General features: G+C 41.0%; 2 protein-coding genes across 2 annotated transcripts; one reads left to right on the top strand and one right to left on the bottom strand.

Moving 5' to 3' along the window:
- The first annotated feature begins 208 nt into the window (after window positions 1–208).
- Window positions 209–10403, top strand: LOC108040721 (probable 2-oxoglutarate dehydrogenase E1 component DHKTD1 homolog, mitochondrial). Its single transcript, XM_017118299.1, has 12 exons — window positions 209–415; window positions 3105–3222; window positions 3347–3524; window positions 3869–4088; window positions 4608–4769; window positions 5154–5227; window positions 5304–6065; window positions 6330–6747; window positions 6804–7127; window positions 9507–9695; window positions 10030–10115; window positions 10209–10403. The coding sequence occupies exons 1-12, from the start codon at window positions 289–291 to the stop codon at window positions 10311–10313; spliced, it is 2763 nt and encodes a 920-aa protein (XP_016973788.1). The 5' UTR covers window positions 209–288; the 3' UTR covers window positions 10314–10403.
- Window positions 10404–10972: 569 nt separating this feature from the next.
- Window positions 10973–17646, bottom strand: LOC108040720 (chaoptin). Its single transcript, XM_017118298.2, has 15 exons — window positions 17413–17646; window positions 16497–16733; window positions 15545–16258; window positions 15268–15443; window positions 14758–14892; window positions 14443–14671; window positions 13773–14382; window positions 13583–13713; window positions 13264–13520; window positions 13063–13204; window positions 12645–13003; window positions 12159–12582; window positions 11853–12094; window positions 11607–11793; window positions 10973–11549 (listed from the first exon to the last, which is right to left on the bottom strand). The coding sequence occupies exons 1-15, from the start codon at window positions 17413–17415 to the stop codon at window positions 11448–11450; spliced, it is 3948 nt and encodes a 1315-aa protein (XP_016973787.1). The 5' UTR covers window positions 17416–17646; the 3' UTR covers window positions 10973–11447.
- Window positions 17647–17833: the final 187 nt, after the last annotated feature.

Raw genomic sequence — 17833 nt, 5'->3', positions numbered from 1 at the left:
ATTTTTAGTTAGTTAACAGTGAACATATAATATGATCAACCCAAAAGTATTCCACAATAAACTACTTCAGCTGAACTAAAGAGAGATAACTCTTTATAAATAAATAGTTGACTGAACTCTCTTTGGTTCTCTTTCCCTGCTTATCACCATTCAAAATCCCATTGACACTCAAACAAAATTAAATTATACTTTAGTTCTGGGTCGAACGGCGACGAAAAGAGACCGCCGAGTCCGTATTATCATTTATCAAGTGATCCGGCACATACGCCTAGTTTTTAATCCATCAGCATGCTGCGTTATTTTGCGTACTCGGAGGTGAAAATCGCGAAACTGCCACGCCCACTACCATCGCGATGCTATCACAGCAAAAAGGGCGTTTGGGGCTATAAGCCGATTGCCCAGCGTGAATTTCAAGGTACGACCGAAAGTGAACAAATATAAAACTGTTGCCAAGACTTCAATAAAAACATCATCCGTCGAGATAACCATCGCATCGATAAGAGTGTTTTGGGATCAAACAAATATAAGAGCAGTGGAAATGTACCCAAACAAAAACACTGGAGTTTTCTTTTCAGTGACAGTGTGTAAATGAGTGTGTGGGATTTTCACCGGCTATTTATCGGTGGAAACCAAGCAGCTGACCCACAGCAATCTCCACAAGAACTACAACTCCAATAAAACAACAACCTGAACAAAAGATCAAAAGCAAATTATTGTGGGTAAACTCGGAAACCAGAATGAAAAGTCAAACTCAAACACAAAACTCAATCTTGTGTGTTTGAAACTTCAGGCTGCAATTCAAACATGTTCGATGCAACCAGTTTGAAGAAGATACTTTTATCGTTGAAATACCCTGTAGTGGTAGGGTATATTGAGGGATATTTTTTATTATAGCTCGTTAGTTTTCATAAATAAGGAAACAGATTTGAATCTGTACATTGTTTAGATAATTATTTGTAAGTCATAGACATTTAAAACCGACATTAAATTACCCTACCTTTTGAAAACAAACTTGCTGGCATAATGGCATATATTATGAGGTTGTATTTTCCCCAAATTGTATAATTTTACCAGATAATTGCTGCCCATTTGGGCATATCGACAAAATACAACTCCTGCTGGCAAGTGGAATATTTTTTATGGCTTTAAAATCGCCTCTTTCCTGTTACCTACCAAAGCTAATCTTCGGGTTTGCAGCTTATCACATGTTTTCACCCTGAAATCTGATAAACTTAAAATATATGATGTAGCAAGTGCCCGGAGCTTATATTTAGAACTAAGAGATTGTGGCAGACCCCCCATGAACTGCACTAATTAAGCGAAGAGAGGCGGGTGTCCAGAGCTGAGATACTATATCTATTCCTAAATCGCACAACAGGGAGCCTGCTCGTAGCCCGGCAAAATTCCAAAGCCCGGCAAACAAAGGACCCGAAAACGGGAGCTCCTTTGTGCTTGTCCTGCATCCGTTGCGTACACAATTGGGGCTTATCGACACCATGGCCAGCAGACACCAGTCGGCAGTCACCAGTTGGTCGTCCGTAGTTGGTAATCAGAAGTCTGCCGGGGGCCTTTGACTGGCCAGCAGAGAAAAGCTTCAGCGCTTGACCATATGACATCAGCTCCATGAGAAGCCGCACTGGACAAAAAATATATTACAATTTGAATTAAAAATACAAAAAATAAGATATCCAGCAAATAGGATAGGTATATAAAACCAAACAGGCTTAACATTAATGGTTGTTTATTTTTTCTAAAGTTCTTGAACATTGCTTTTAAAGTTTGTGCTTTAATTCTGTATTAATAATCATTAACAAATTTGCTACCTATATTTCTTAAAGTTTTTTTTCCTATCAGTAATTTCTGTAAGTTTTTTTACACTGTCAGTTTTCACTGAAATTGAACTAAGCTGCTTAAGAAATAAGATTTTAGATCTTGCTTCATTTAAATCATTTTCGATCAATTAAATAAAGATGTGAGATATTTTTAACATCACTTTTTTCAATGTAAGTACGATTAAATTCCCTTGATTCGCATTGGGCGAGATCCCCGCTTGACTCACCAACTTGTTTGCTCTTCGTCCTTTGGTTGCATCTCTGTCAGGCCAACCATTATCCTTTGGCAAAGGACGCGCCGCTGTGCTCCAATAATATTTACACGCTCAAGTTGAAATGTTGTCGCCGCAAATACAATTCATCATACGCCCTGTTTTCCTGTCCAGGCGTCCCACTCTTTAACACTAAACTGATTTATCACCGAAATGCTGTCGAGGAATTGCATAAATTTTTGAAGAAAACTCAGTTTCAATGCGGGTCCAACTGGATGCCAGCTGTCGATGACCCGTGTCCTGTTCTCAGGATTCCTCAGGGCGCCCTGTAATCGAGTGAAATGCGTCATCGCATATAAGTCCTCTAAGCAGGATAACACTTTAGCACATAAACACCTAAGCAGCCAACGAGTTGTCAATGGCTCAACCAGAGAATAAAATGGCCAAAAAAGGCCAATAAAACCACCATCGTTATTCGTGATATGTAACACGAATGGTGAATTTTTCGTAAAGAACAAACATTAAATACTCTTTGGTGAATTATTCAATACATGGTTGTTTCTTAACATATTGATTTTAAAGCGTTTCGGGACATGCAAAGAATAAAAATAATTATAAATATAAAAGATCAGGGCAAATCTATGATTGCATTGTCTTCTATAATAATATTACTCTTAATTTTTGGGTACTTTTCCACAAGCCAAATATATAATTAATTATTTATTATCAGATTATACGCAATCTCAATAAAGCACCATTTTGCCATTGGAAATTTGTAATCATGCTTAATTCTTTTGCCTTTTCCATTCGACTTCATATCGAATGCCAAATATTTGCGAGCAAATATGATTCGAAAGTGCACATACCTGGCAGCAAGTCCATCAAAATGAAGCGGAGCGTAAAAAGCAAAGAATAAATATCATAAAAGTAAAAGGCCAATAAATTCAAAAGGCTGCACAATGTGGCAGTGGCAACGGCACTGGGAGTTGCACGTGAATCCTTTTTTAAATAATTTATAACGTGGGGCGAAATTTATATTGTTTACGCATGTGTTTTCCAGTGGCCGAGGATGTGCGGGCTTCGAGAAATTCGCAGGCCAACGTCTATCGTTTTGTGGAGGCTTTTCGCCAGCACGGACACAAATTGGCAGCCGTAAATCCCATCAGCATCAGGACAAGGTATGAGGTCTCACCCATCCCATAGTCCTGGCAAATGTCATATTTTATTCTCCCTTTTTGACTCCCTCGTAATGCCACCCAATGTCCTGTATTTGTCCTGTGAATTTTCGTGGCTGCTGGATAGCAAGGAGGAGCTGCAGGAATTAAGTCCCGCATTTTATGGACTGCAGACACAGGAGACGGTGCGCACCGCTGGCCTCTTAAGTGGTCCGCAGGTGGCCCAGAACGTCGCCCAGCTGGAGCAGCTGCTCAAGGACATTTACTGCGGCGGCTCGGCCAGCGCTGAGTTCTCCTATGTCGAGGTAAGTGGCCAGGTCACCATTAAAGCACTACGAAAATATTCTTATTATTACAATTAAATAAGAATTCTTACTAAGCAGAACTGTTCAATATAAATATATTTCCACCAAAGAAAGTATGTTATATATATATTCTAATATATGTAAACCAAATGAAATTTCTGATACAAGAACCAAATATATTTTAGAATTGGAAAGTATCAAACCTTTGTGTCATAATAATTTGAAGATTTTAAGAACCTTAAGTATTCAAAAATAATAGTTTTTTCCAAGTTGTGTTACCTATTTTCTGAGTGTATCTCCTCCCATAAATATTGTGTGCTGATCCCGCTACCTCATTTTCGCAGGACATCGAGGAGCGCGAGTGGCTGGCCAGGAACTTTGAGACGCTGGACCAGCAGCAGCTGGAAAACAGCGAGCGTTGCGAAATCGCCGAGCTGTTAATTAAGTCGCAGGCCTGGGACAATTTCATGGCACTCAAGTTTCCCACAGTAAAAAGATACGGAGGCGAGGGAGCCGAGTCCATGCTGGCCTTCTTCTGGCAACTGCTCCGTGACAGCGTCCAAGGTGAGTCTACCGGTCAAGAGTCCTTAAAAATATTTATATTCATCTAAGAATATTTTAAAGCTTTTTCAATTAACATTAATTAAATTAAAAGCCTTTTCTAAAAAATCAAACAACAAAAGTACAGCCAAAATTTTGAAGATAGATCCTAATCCCAATTTTTTCGTTATACTTGAATAATATAATTTATCCAAGTGCGCGGATGATAAGATTTATCCAAATCCGTGCGTGTTCCTTGCTTCTCAAACGCGATTAGAGCAACGAGAAATCGCACACCCATTTCAAGGCGCCAAACTTTGTCTCCTGACAGTCCACAGAGATGGCGAATCTATTGCAGGAAATAAACCCAACCCACCTGAAATATTGCCACCCACCCAAAATACCCATTCCGCAGGCTCACATATCACGGCACGCTTACTTAACCCTAATCTGCTTTTCCCAAAACTTTTCCCCTTCGCATGCAACCCCAAAAACAACGGAAACGACGACGACGACGATAAAAATTATACAATGGAATGACAGCGAACATCGAGCACGTGGTCCTGGCGATGCCCCATCGAGGAAGGACTCCGCTGCAGGCGGCGCTGCTCAACATGCGGCCGGCGAAAGTTTTCCGCAAACTCAGCGGCGCATCCGAATTCACGGAAGACATCGAGGCCATGTCCGACGTCATAAGTCATTTCCGTAAGTGAAACTTTGTCGAAGAATTCGGTGGGTTTTCGGCATTAAGGGGTATTTGGGAGCACGTTGGATCTTTTCTAGTTTATTGAAATATTCGAGCTCAAAATTTATTTGTCAAATATAATAGTTTTAACTAAGCTAATTTAATATAATAATTTTCAGATTACTGAGCCCTATCTTTCTTTTTATAAATCTCAGTTTAAAATGTAATATCTTCAAGTATCTGTGGTTACGATTTATATAATTGATATATGCTAGGTATTTCCTAGTCGAAGTATACCTTGAATTCATTACACACCACCCTTTGTGGGTGTAACACAGACTAGCTAGCCTCAGCACACATGCCGTAAGCTTAATTTAATCAAACCTGAACCAAATCGCACACAGATGTTTCCGAGCAGCTGGAAATACTGGGCAAGAAACTGAACTTCAGCATGGTGCGCAATCCCTCGCATCTGGAGGTAAGCTGACACACGTCAAACTTTGAAATTTGATGATTCCCGATTTAGCCACTGTGTGACTCCATCTCATTTTTAGGCTGCTAATCCTGTGGCCATGGGCAAAACACGTTCTAAGCAGCAAGCTCGAGGCGAGGCGGCCTTTGGAAATGGTGGCCAGCCCTTTGGTCAACACGTGCTCAATGTAATCCTTCATGGAGATGCTGCATTTGCCGGCCAGGGAATTAACCAGGAGTGCCTAAATATGGCCTACGTCCCGCACTTTGAGGTTGGCGGAAGTCTCCACTTGATTGTCAACAATCAGGTGGGCTTCACCACTCCCGGAGATCGAGGACGATCCACCGCCTACACCTCCGATCTGGCCAAGACCATTCAGGCGCCCGTGTTCCATGTCAACGGGGATGACCCCGAAGCCTTGGCTAGGATTACAAATCTGGCCTTCAGATATCAGAGGGAGTTCCGCAAGGACATCTTCATCGATCTGAATTGCTTCAGAAGATGGGGCCACAATGAGTTGGATGATCCCACCTTTACCAACCCCTTGGTTTACAAGATTGTCCATCAGCGGGAGTCGGTGCCGGACTTGTATGCCCAGCAGTTAGCCAAAAAGCAGGTTCTTTCGGAGTCAAGGGCCAAGGAAATGAGGGATGAGTACATGAAGTATCTGGGCGAGGAGTTAGCCCTAGCCCCCAGTTACCAGCCGCCACTTTCGTACTTTGAAAAGCAGTGGAAGGACCTTCAGTTGGCGCCTTCTGCGCAACTAACCTATTGGGATACTGGATTGGATTACTCTCTTCTGCATTACATTGGCCAGCAGAGTGTAACTGTCCCAGAAGACTTTGTAAGTGGACTGATTTTTGATAAATTAAGAATTGCAGTCGTAAAAACATTACAACCGCTTCGATTATCTGTTACTAAGTATTTTATTTTTATCAACCAAGTCAAACAAATTTAGTACAAGAACCAAAAATAATATATTGGTTGGCCTAAACTAAAATAAATACTTCAACAAAACTGGAAGAACAATTAACGTCTTCAAAAAATTTAAGTTAGAGACCTGCTTATCTAGTTTATAGTTTTAAAAAAATTATTTTCTTATTTGTAGAACATACATCCTCACCTGCTAAAAACCCATGTCAACGCTCGCCGGAAGAAGCTGGAAAACGGAGTCAAGATCGATTGGTCCACGGCGGAGGCCTTGGCCATCGGCAGCCTGATGTACCAGGGCCACAATGTGAGGATTAGTGGCGAGGATGTGGGTCGGGGAACCTTCTCCCATCGCCATGCCATGTTGGTGGATCAGCAGAGCAACGAGATGTTCATTCCTCTAAACAGCATGGAGGGCGGAAACGGGGGAAAACTGGAGCTGGCTCACAGCATTTTGTCGGAGGAGGCGGTTCTGGGATTTGAGTACGGCATGGCCATTGACAATCCCAACAATCTGATCATTTGGGAGGCGCAGTTTGGAGACTTCGCCAATGGAGCACAGATTATCATCGATGCCTTTATTGTTTCGGGAGAGAGTAAGTTCAGAGTAGCTTACCTTCATTATCCCGATTTTAAAGAGCCTCTTGATCAGCCAAATGGATGGAGTCCAATGCCCTCGTAATGCTTCTGCCCCACGGATACGACGGTGCCGCATCGGAGCACAGTTCCTGTCGCATCGAGCGTTTCCTGCAACTCTGCGACTCGAAGGAAACATCCGCCGATGGCGATTCCGTCAACGTGCACATTGTCAACCCCACCACTCCTGCCCAATACTATCACGTCCTGCGTCGCCAGCTGGCAAGGAACTTCCGCAAGCCGCTGGTGGTGGTGGCCCCCAAAACACTGCTCCGTCTTCCTGCAGCCACATCCTCGCACGAGGACTTCCAGCCGGGCACGCTCTTTCACAATGTCCTGGGTGAGTAATAGACTTTGCTTATCTTAATGGGCACGGGTGATATGGTCAGTTTTAAATATACGAAGATATACACACGTTGAAGCTGTATTAAGAGCAAATGTTAGTTTTTATATCATTTAAGTAAAATTAGCAATATAAACTTTTAACCAACAAAAACTCTGCAGAACTTTGTGAAACCCGCAAAGCATTTAATTTCGTTTGACCTAAAATTGGACTTCAAGAGTCATAACTTAACCAAATTTAAATCGATTCCAAAGTGGCATACCTCTAACGACTTGTGATTCCATTCTCTGAAAATCTGCATTCAAAATTTTCAATTTAAAGTTGATCAAATTTTTGACCCATTTTCATGTTTGTTATTTCTAATTTTCCGATGTCCTGTAAAAGAGTGACTTAATACTTGACTTCGAAAGTCCATAACTTTACCAAATTTAATCCGATTCCGAAGTGGCATATCTCTAAAGACTTGTGATTCCATTCTCTGAAAATCTGCATTCAAAATTTTCAATTTAACGTTGATCAAAAATTTGACCCATTTTCATGTTTGTTATTTCTAATTTTCCGATGTCTTGTAAAAGAGTGACTTAATACTTGACTTCGAGAGTCTATAACTTTACCAAATTTAATCCGATTCCAAAGTGGCATACCTCTAAAGACTTGTGATTCCATTCTCCGAAAATCTGCATTCAAAATTTTCAATTTAAGGCTGATCAAAAATTTGACCCATTTTCATGTTAGTTATTTCTAATTTTCCGATGTCTTGTAAAAAAGTGACTTAATACTTGACTTCGAGAGTCCATAACTTTACCAAATTTAATCCGATCCCAAAGTGGCATACCTCTAAAGACTTGTGATTCCATTCTCTGAAAATCTGCATTCAAAATTTTCAATTTAACGCTGATCAAAAATTTGACCCATTTTCATGTTAGTTATTTCTAATTTTCCGATGTCTTGTAAAAGAGTGACTTAATACTTGACTTCGAGAGTCCATAACTTTACCAAATTTAATCCGATTCCAAAGTGGCATACCTCTAAAGACTTGTGATTCCATTCTCTAAAAATCTGCATTCAAAGTTTTCAATTTAACGTTGGTCAAAAATTTGACCCATTTTCATGTTAGTTATTTCTAATTTTCCGATGTCTTGTGAAAGAGTGACTTAAAGTTGGACTTCGGGAGTCTATAACTTTACCAAATTTAATCCGATTCCAAAGTGGCATACCTCTAAAGACTTGTGATTCCATTCTCTGAAAATCTGCATTCAAAATTTTCAATTTAACGCTGATCAAAAATTTGACCCATTTTCATGTTAGTTATTTCTAATTTTCCGATGTCTTGTAAAAGAGTGACTTAATACTTGACTTCGAGAGTCTATAACTTTATCAAATTTAATCCGATTCCAAAGTGGCATACCTCTAAAGACTTGTGATTCCATTCTCTGAAAATCTGCATTCAAAATTTTCAATTTAACGCTGATCAAAAATTTGACCCATTTTCATGTTAGTTATTTCTAATTTTCCGATGTCTTGTAAAAGAGTGACTTAATACTTGACTTCGAGAGTCTATAACTTTACCAAATTTAATCCGATTCCAAAGTGGCATATTTCTAAAGACTTGTGATTCCATTCTCTAAAAATCTGCATTCAAAGTTTTCAATTTAACGTTGGTCAAAAATTTGACCCATTTTCATGTTAGTTATTTCTAATTTTCCGATGTCTTGTAAAAGAGTGACTTAATACTTGACTTCGAGAGTCTATAACTTTACCAAATTTAATCCGATTCCAAAGTGGCATACCTCTAAAGACTTGTGATTCCATTCTCTAAAAATCTGCATTCAAAGTTTTCAATTTAACGTTGGTCAAAAATTTGACCCATTTTCATGTTAGTTATTTCTAATTTTCCGATGTCTTGTGAAAGAGTGACTTAAAGTTGGACTTCGGGAGTCTATAACTTTACCAAATTTAATCCGATTCCAAAGTGGCATACCTCTAAAGACTTGTGATTCCATTCTCTGAAAATCTGCATTCAAAATTTTCAATTTAACGCTGATCAAAAATTTGACCCATTTTCATGTTAGTTATTTCTAATTTTCCGATGTCTTGTAAAAGAGTGACTTAATATTTGACTTCGAGAGTCCACAACTTTACCAAATTTAAACCGGTTCCAAAGTGGCATACCTCTAATGACTTGTGATTCCATTCTCTAAAAATCTGCATTCAAAATTTTCAATTTAACGGTAATCAAATTTTTAAACCAGAAATTCTAATGTTCATAAGAGCTGAGAGGTTATTTTAACTTCGGCTTGTCCAATTTCTTTTCTTCGTGTTTTTGTTAACGTACCTTATTAATGCTCTCTCCCCACCAACCACCACCAACGATAGGTGACACCACAGCGAAGCCGGAGCAGGTGCGCAAGGTCATCCTGTGCAGTGGGAAGCACTACTACAATCTGGCGGCGGAGCGAGACAATCGGCAAGCCTATGACACGGCCATCGTGCGCCTGGAGTCCCTTTGTCCTTTCCCCAGCCAGGAGCTCCAGGCCCAGTTGGCCCAATATGGCAACGTGCAATGTAAGTCCACATCTCGTAAACTTTGCCCACAAAGTTGTAGAGTACTGAATTTTCCTTCTTTTTCGTGTACAGAAAACAATTTTGTAAAATTTGAAATAAAAATTAATTTTTTGGTTTCAACTGTCCTAATATTATCATGATCGGTAGGTTTTTTTAAGTTTAAAATAATTGCTTTAATCCAAGATGCTTACTCTATTTTCTTAATTTTAATTTCGTTAAGTTCTTCAACCTTTTTAAAAATAATTACTTATGAGGAAAAAAAATCGTCCGCATACCTAAATTTAATTCACAAAACTTTAAACTCATATTTTATGTAATAATTTTCTCTGTGCAGCTTTCGTTTGGAGCCAGGAAGAACATCGCAATATGGGCGCATGGACTTTTGTGCGGCCACGTTTTGAAAATTTAATTGGCCAACAGGTAAAAAGTCTGCCAGCCACAGGCAGCCACAGAATGAGCTCTAGACACTTTCCACAACTGACCGCTTTTCCGCCTTTTTCCGATTTTCCACAGCTCCACTACTGCGGTCGCTGCGAGGCACCCACCCCCGCCACCGGAATCGGAAAAGTGCATAAACGGGAAGTTGATGAGATTGTTGCTGCCCCATTTGAACTTTAGTGAGCCGCCGCCTCCTTAGCCTTTCATATATCACAAAGTACTGTAGCTCAATAAAACTGCCAAAAAATATATGTATAACAAGCAAGAAAACAAGTCTATCGAGGGAAAGACGCATTTAGGATACCCTTGTTTCAAATATTTTGTATTTGTTCTTACAACACAAAAAGTTTCAATTTAATTTTTGGTGGAAAGTAAGTTGTTTGACTTTATACTACCTCGTTTATATCATTCAAGCTTTAAAAGACTACAGAACATTAATATTATTTTTGAGATTATTATTTGTTGGATAACAAATCAGTCTGATAGTTTGGTCAAAGATTTAATATATTAAATATTCTGAAACACTTTCCTTTGTGTACTGCAAAATTCTCGAAATTATTACCCAGATATGCCTGTAAAAGAGCCTTAAAACAGAAACCATAATAAAAGAAACGAAAAAACAGCCCTCCGCTTTACACGATAATTTATCGTATGGAAAAGCCTGTCCGAAGAGAGGGAAACTTTAAGCGAAAAGTTTTTAATTGTTTGTTACTGGACCAGCCTGGTCCGACAATTGTGAACTTAATTTGTTGTAGCACGTACTTATGCTCGCAGACTCGTAAAAATCATAATGTCCAAACTCCAGGGTCCAGATGACCAAATAAAGAAGGATACGGTAATGCGAACATAACCTACCGTAAATATTTATTATATGTTTATGAAACATTTTACAGACTTTCATTTTGGAATCGTTCAAGCAGCGCAGTGACTTAACTTATAAAAGAAGTACAGAAAATATTCGTGGGTTAGGTGAGGCGGGGTTATTAGATAACTGGATTAGATAGGGTTTAAATTAAGGCCTACAAAAATATACATACATGGAGATAGATAGTGAGGTGAGCTGAGGTGAAGTGTGCCGAAGGATGGAGTGTATTGGTGAGGATTACTACATATAAGGCGTTACCAAGGACCAGCGGATCGGTGAGAGAAGGTTTTCGGAAGAGAAAAAACTAACTGTGAGAAGGAGTCAAATTGGCCAAAGTCTCATCATCACGCTTAAACTCTAGACGGCAGGACTTATATGACCTGCCTGCCGTACACTTGCTCTAGAATGCTATAAAAGTCGGTGGACGTCTTATATGCAAAGTGCAAAAGTCACATCCAGAAGACCATGGCAACACACACCATCACTACCACAAAGGCGGCCTCCCGGCAATTCGCATTATCCCAGCCGCACTCCAGATCGAATTTAAGGGCCTACAAAGAGAATGAGGCTTAGATGTTTCCGTCGGTATTATTTCAGTATATGCCAACCTCCATCAGCTGTTGGCCTCCTTTGTTTTCACAACGTGTCTCCCGTAGGTCATCATCGTGATCGTCGCAGTTATGTCTTCCGTACACCTGACAAGGGGAGTTCATAAAAGTACGGAAGACAGTGTCGGTCCAGGTTTGGGAAGAGCAAATGTACTGGCGCCTCTTGCGCTGCCAGAACTCCACCCACCTAGAAGTATAAATAAAATTAAATAAAAATACAGATTTTTGATCATGTTAAAACCTTACCCCAAGTCGCAATCACAATTAAGATCTGTGTGCGACATCTTCAGATCGGTGAGAAACACGCTGTTGGGCAGATATGGGACAGCTCCCGTATTCGGATTAGGAATCTTCTTCAGGTTGCGGTTATTGTAACGAATGTCCAGAGAAATATTCCGTACTCGACCCATATATTTAAAAAAGTTCGGTGGCAATGCTTGCATTGAGGTATTAAACAATTGCATGTACAGGTATGGAGAACGCATTCCCTGAAACCAAAGAATTAAAGAGTGATATAAATTAATTTTACCGAATAACGAAAATATTACTCACCCTTAAGATACGTTCGTTCAGATTACTGAATTGTGGACCACTAAAGGTAATGTTGGTCAGCTTGGAGGGCAGATGGCCCTCCATCTCACGCAGCAAATCGGTGGGATTGCCCAACTGCAGGGTCTGCATCTCCTGGGTGAGTCCAGATCCTTTCTTGACGATCCGGGTGAAAGGCTGTGGGGCTTCAATCCACAACTGACGGATATTATAGTGATGGCGGAGCAAATGTGGAATGTTGAAGTGCTCCAGGTGGGAGTAGGCAGTAAGCTTCAGGGATCGCAGATGGGGCAAGGAATCCAGGCAGCCGTACTCGAAATAGTGCAGCCGGAAGTTGGATATGTCCAGCATCTCAAGATCCTCGTTCACGCCATCGAAACTGTTGTTATTCAGCGAGGTTATAGGATTGCCAGAGAGCATCAGTCGTCTGTTAAAATACAAAACAATATTTATATAGTTACAACTAAATTAAATCTTGATTTAAAGCACCTCAAATGTGGCAGTGATTGGGTCATCAGCGGAACATTGGTCAGATCGTTGTTGGATAGATCCAGCATCCTCAGGTTACTCATGTTGTGGGCCAATTCCTGTGGAATCGATGGCAGTTCGTTGTAACCCAAGCGGAACTCACGCAGATACTTCAGCCGAATTTCGGGTACAGTGCTTAGTGAAACGTTCTCCAGACCCAGTTTGATCAGTGAATTTTCCAGACCCATAAAAGACTTATCCATGACTTTCAGATCCCGATTGTGGGAGAGATCCAAAACAGCCAGTCTGTTCATGGTGGAAAAGACCGCATCATCAATTCGTAGCAAGTAATTGTAAGAGATGTCCAAAAAGCGAAGTGACTAAAGAAGGTATAGATTTTTATTGTTAACATCCAATCTTTTTTTATTTGGAGACTTACTCTGAACTTGTTGGACAAATCCATGCTGTGAATGGTTGAGATAAAGTTGTTGGACAAGTGCAACTCACATAGCGTCAAAGCCGCCAAACTAGACATCGATGAGGAGGGGATCTTCAACATCATGTTGTGCGAAACATCCAATCTTTAAGAGTCGTAATAACAATCATTTCTTAATCAAAATGGGTGTAATCCTTGTCTTACTTCTCCATTCCTCCGTTATAGAAGAGATTATCGGGCAGGCCCCTCAGATGATTGTGCGAAAAGTCAACGATGCGCAAACCCTGGACAGGCTTGAATATATCCTGTGGAACATCACTCAGATAGTTGTGTCGAAAGTAGACCAGCTGCAGCTGTCTAGTGTTCTTAAAAGCATCAAAGTCTAGCTCATGGATCCAGTTGTAGCTGAGATCCAGCCATTGCAAATGAGGCATGTTTCCAAAAACATCACGAGTTGTGTTCTAAAAAGACCAAATATACAAAACTTCATAATAAAATCGGATATATTTTTTTCAATGCTCACCATTAACGAATTGTAACCCAGATGCAAGTGAGTCAGTGAAATCTCAGCCGGTCGGAAGTAGCCGGGATGAATAATGGAAATATTGTTGTGGGAAAGATCCAATATCTTTATATTCGAATGGTACATGGTGCCTAAAAATAATGAAAATGTGTAACAGCTCCTAATAGAAAATAGTGATAGTTTTTCTCACCATGCTCATTGCGCCCACTCCACGACGAATTATACATTAACTGTCTGATTTGATTGTGGCTCACATTCACATTAAGATTGGACAGCGTTCCCACTTGATCAAAGTAATCAAAGTTGAAGTTGGGCAACTGGTTGAAGGCCATGTCCAGGATTTCCAATTTCGGCAGGTTCTGGAAGGACTCATCCGCCAGGTTGTTCATCTTGTTGCCCCTCAAGCTCAGATACTCCAGTTCATCTAGGTTCATGAAGGCTCTACGCTCGATCTTGTCGATCTTATTGTCATCCAGTTGCAGTTTTCGCAAAGCTTCTAAATCAAAGAAGGTGTGTTGGGAAACGGAGGTCAGGTGGTTGAAGCGCAATGAGATCTCCTCTAGCTTTGAGTGAATATCCCCCTGGAAAGTGCCCTTTAGGACCTGTTCGATTCGATTGTCATGAAGTTCGAGAAGTCTAAGGTTCTTCAGGAAATGAAAACTGGTATCACTCATGCTGCTAATGTGATTGTTACTAAAGTCCAGCTCCTGCAGGGAAGTCAAATGCCTGAGAGGCTCCGCTGGCAAAGCACTGCCTGAATAACCATGGGACATCTTCAGCGAGATCAGAGAGTGTCCAATCTATAAAGCAAAGGAACTATTATTAATAATTTGGTCCCAAAAATATCAAAAATTAAATACCTCATGAAAAGCATCATTCTCAATGCTGGATATACCATTCTCGCTAAAGTCCAGCCTTTTGAGTCCCCGAACATGTTTGAAGGCATGCGATTGAATTCCGGAGAGACTGGCCCGCGTGATCTGCAGATCCTCTAGCTCCACACCAAAGTCCTTAAAGTCCTCGGGTCCCACGGAGGAGGAGCCCAGCCGCGATATTGACAACGATCGCATGTTCCGCATTCTGGTCATACTTTTTGTAAATAAATACAAGAATGGTTCTGGGGTAAAGGGTGTGTGGGGAGAAGGACGTGTTCTTAGTGCACTGGGGTCACTTACTTGCGCAGCGTCTGCAGATTGGTGGGGTCATTCCGATCCCCGCTGAGATCCAGTTTCAGGAGGGTATAGTGCACGGCGTTGAAGGTTTCCGTGGGCTTCTGGATCTTAATCTTGTTATCCCGCATGCTAATGACCCTGTAATTAGGATGGAAGTACAAACATTTAAATTAAACCAAAAAGGAACCAACATAGTAAGCAAATATGTAGTTATTTTCGAAACCCCTTTCGAACTTCCTAGATTATACGAGATAGCGAAACCAAACCAAATCGATTTGCAGTGCCGATATTCGTTATTCAACCTTTTCCCCCAGTGTCTTTTGTTTTTGCATGATTGCCTGTTTGCGCGGCTTTTCTCTCTTCCTCGAATTCTTTTCAATAGGGTCACCCACTTAGCCCACTTACGAACAAAGGGACTGGAGAAGCCCTAGAGGCTGCTGGCAATCCGATTAGTTCCCCTAATGTGCCAATGGAAAAGGGGTAGAAAATGTGAACTGAAAGTACTCGACTCACCTCAAGACATCGAAATTGTTGAAGAGCTTGTGATGCAGCTTGGTGAGATTGTTCCCAGACAAGTCTAGAATCTGCAGGCTGTTGACCAGGCTATCAAAGGCCACCGGGGAAATGTTCGTCAGGCCGCAATACCGCATGTAGATCTCCCTAATCCGAGCTGGCTTGAAGGCATCTTCCTGAAAATCAAAGAAAGGCAAATAAAAGGGTTAAATTAAATAGTGTTTGGGGGCTTATATACTGTGTCTTATAATTTGTGTCTTAGGATTAGAACACCTACCCTCAAAGTGTGTATGGGATTCCCATCGAAGAAGGTGCGATTGACGGTATCAAAATATTTAAATGAATTCGGGGGCAGCACCTCGATGTGGTTGTACTCCAAGTGCAGATTGTCCAGATTCAGCTTGGTGCTGGCCTTAATCTCATAGGTTTCGTTGCCACTGAGCGACCAGATCACATTGTGGGAGATGTCCAAGGTGCGAAGGCTTTTTAGCGGACCCAGGGCATCATACGGGATCTCCGAGAGGATATTATCAGTAAGCAATAGACGAGTCAGTCGGGGCATTCCGTCGACGAACACATTCGGATCAATCTCAAAGAGGTTATTCCCACTCAGGTCGAGGGTCTCCAGGATCAGGAGGCCAGTGAAGCTGTGCGACTGCAGCTGTGAAATGCAGTTCTCCCGCAGGATCAGCGTCTGCAGCGAGTCCTCCAGTCCGCGCAACGCGTCGTGCGGAATGTGCGTAATGTGGTTGTACCCCAGGTCCAAGTGGCGCAGCTTCTGCAGGTGCCTCAAGGCCCTGGAAGGGATCTCCACCAGGTCGTTTTGGGGAAGGATCAGCTCCCACAGCGATCGCTCCAGTCCGGTAAAGGCGTCATCTGGGATCTCGGTGAGATGGTTTCCCGAAATCTTCAGGCGGTACATGCCAGTGGACTGCAGAAAGTAAGGCTCAATCTCCCGCAGACCCGTGTTCTCCATGTGCAACATGAAAACCTGAACCCAGAAAGAGGAGCATATAAAATAATAACAACGTTGAAATTCGTTAAAAATAATTTAAAATAATAGTGTTCGTAAGTATTGATATATCCAGTTAATATGTAACGCTTTAGAATAGCTGAGCAAACTCTTTTTCGAGAGTAATCAAATTTTCAGAAAAATACATTTTCGCTACTTTTAGTTCCAGTAGAATAAAAAGTATATTAAGTTCATAAATAATTATTTATTGACTTACCTTTGACTGATTTACCATGCGTGGCAGTGCCGGAAACGGAACGTTTTTGCAGTGCACAATCCCCAGATCCGTGGAGGACTTCGAACAGGTGCACATCACGTTGTAGGTGCAGGGCGGGTAGTTCGTCTCGTCCATTTCACGAGCAAACATCGAGGCGCGGGCCAGCGACATCCATATCATGATCATAAGGGTTATTGTCAGGAAGGCATAGCCAAACTTAAAGAAGAATTCTAGGCCCTAGAGATAAGAAGGATAAATAACTAAACCGGCAGTAACAGTTTTGGCTAAATGTAGGATTTTGACTTAAAAAATGATGGTTTATCTGTTGAACATTGGAACATCTTCAGGATCCTTTCAAATTAGTTTTATATTTCGATTTCAATGCTTTAAAAAAATCCTCGTTTTGACTATTGCATTATTTTAAAGTTTAAATTTTAAATTCAATTAGGTGAGTCAATTTTCTTTCAAAATTAAATGGCGAACAACAAAATGTCAGTTAACAAGTGATCATATAGTCAAATGGGTGACTCAAACCAACTCCTTAAATAGATTATCTTAATGTCATCTTCACTGCATCTCAGGAAACGAAACTTTGTAGTTTTAATTTGGCTTCACAAGTGCTTCAAGAGTTTCTGCTTTCTCGAAGTGAGTTGAAAAACCCATCAACGATTTCTTGGCAAGGGATTAACGGCCTTGTCTGCAAAAGTTTCTGAGAATAAGTTCAGGGGCGACTAGAGCAAAGGGTATCTTCGTTTCACAGGATTTGAACCCGTCAGTCGTCTAAAATTTCTTTTGAGCCGCAAGAGTTATGCACTTCAAGGGCTACTGGCACAGATTATCGAATGTCCTTTTAGCTATTTAAATTCCTGATTTGTTTTAGCAGGATATCAGACCATTTGGTTTGGCTAATACACACCATTTTGTTGTTAATTGGATTAGGCACCCGCGATAATTGGCGTTTTAATGAACTTAATTAAATTTAACTGCTACAGACACACAAAATCACTGTTCACTAATGCAATTTTCCGAAACACTTGATTTCCAGCTCCAAGTGTCTATATTTCCAGGGCAGGACACTTGCGTAAAATCCTTGTTTCCGCTCGTTTATTAGGGGAGCAGAGCTGGGGAAAAACACGTCCGAACCGCTGCGCGTTCCACGCACGTCTGACAAAATGCAAATCAATCTGCAACGGGCCAAGTATTCAAGTTGGCCAACTGGCGCACCGGGCTAATTGGATTGTAACATAACGGGAATGCTCGATGGCGCCTTCTTTGCCATTGAGCCCACGCTCTTCTCGCCTCATTTGCAGCATTACTTTGGAATGGCCAAATGTTGG

This window comes from Drosophila rhopaloa, unplaced genomic scaffold, assembly GCF_018152115.1.
Source record: "Drosophila rhopaloa isolate 14029-0021.01 unplaced genomic scaffold, ASM1815211v1 contig_167, whole genome shotgun sequence".
In the NCBI taxonomy this organism is placed as follows: Eukaryota; Metazoa; Arthropoda; class Insecta; order Diptera; family Drosophilidae; genus Drosophila; species Drosophila rhopaloa.
This window is presented reverse-complemented; position numbering and strand designations above follow the sequence as displayed.

Coding starts and splice junctions, on each gene's coding strand:
- LOC108040721 (XM_017118299.1), top strand. CDS start 289: ATGCTGCGTTATTTTGCGTACTCGGAGGTGAAAATCGCGAAACTGCCA. Junction 4,089..4,607: donor GCTCCGTGACAGCGTCCAAG/GTGAGTCTACCG, acceptor ATGGAATGACAG/CGAACATCGAGCACGTGGTC. Junction 9,696..10,029: donor CCAATATGGCAACGTGCAAT/GTAAGTCCACAT, acceptor TTCTCTGTGCAG/CTTTCGTTTGGAGCCAGGAA.
- LOC108040720 (XM_017118298.2), bottom strand. Junction 13,714..13,772: donor GAGTGGGCGCAATGAGCATG/GTGAGAAAAACT, acceptor CATTATTTTTAG/GCACCATGTACCATTCGAAT. Junction 11,794..11,852: donor AATTGTGATTGCGACTTGGG/GTAAGGTTTTAA, acceptor TTATACTTCTAG/GTGGGTGGAGTTCTGGCAGC.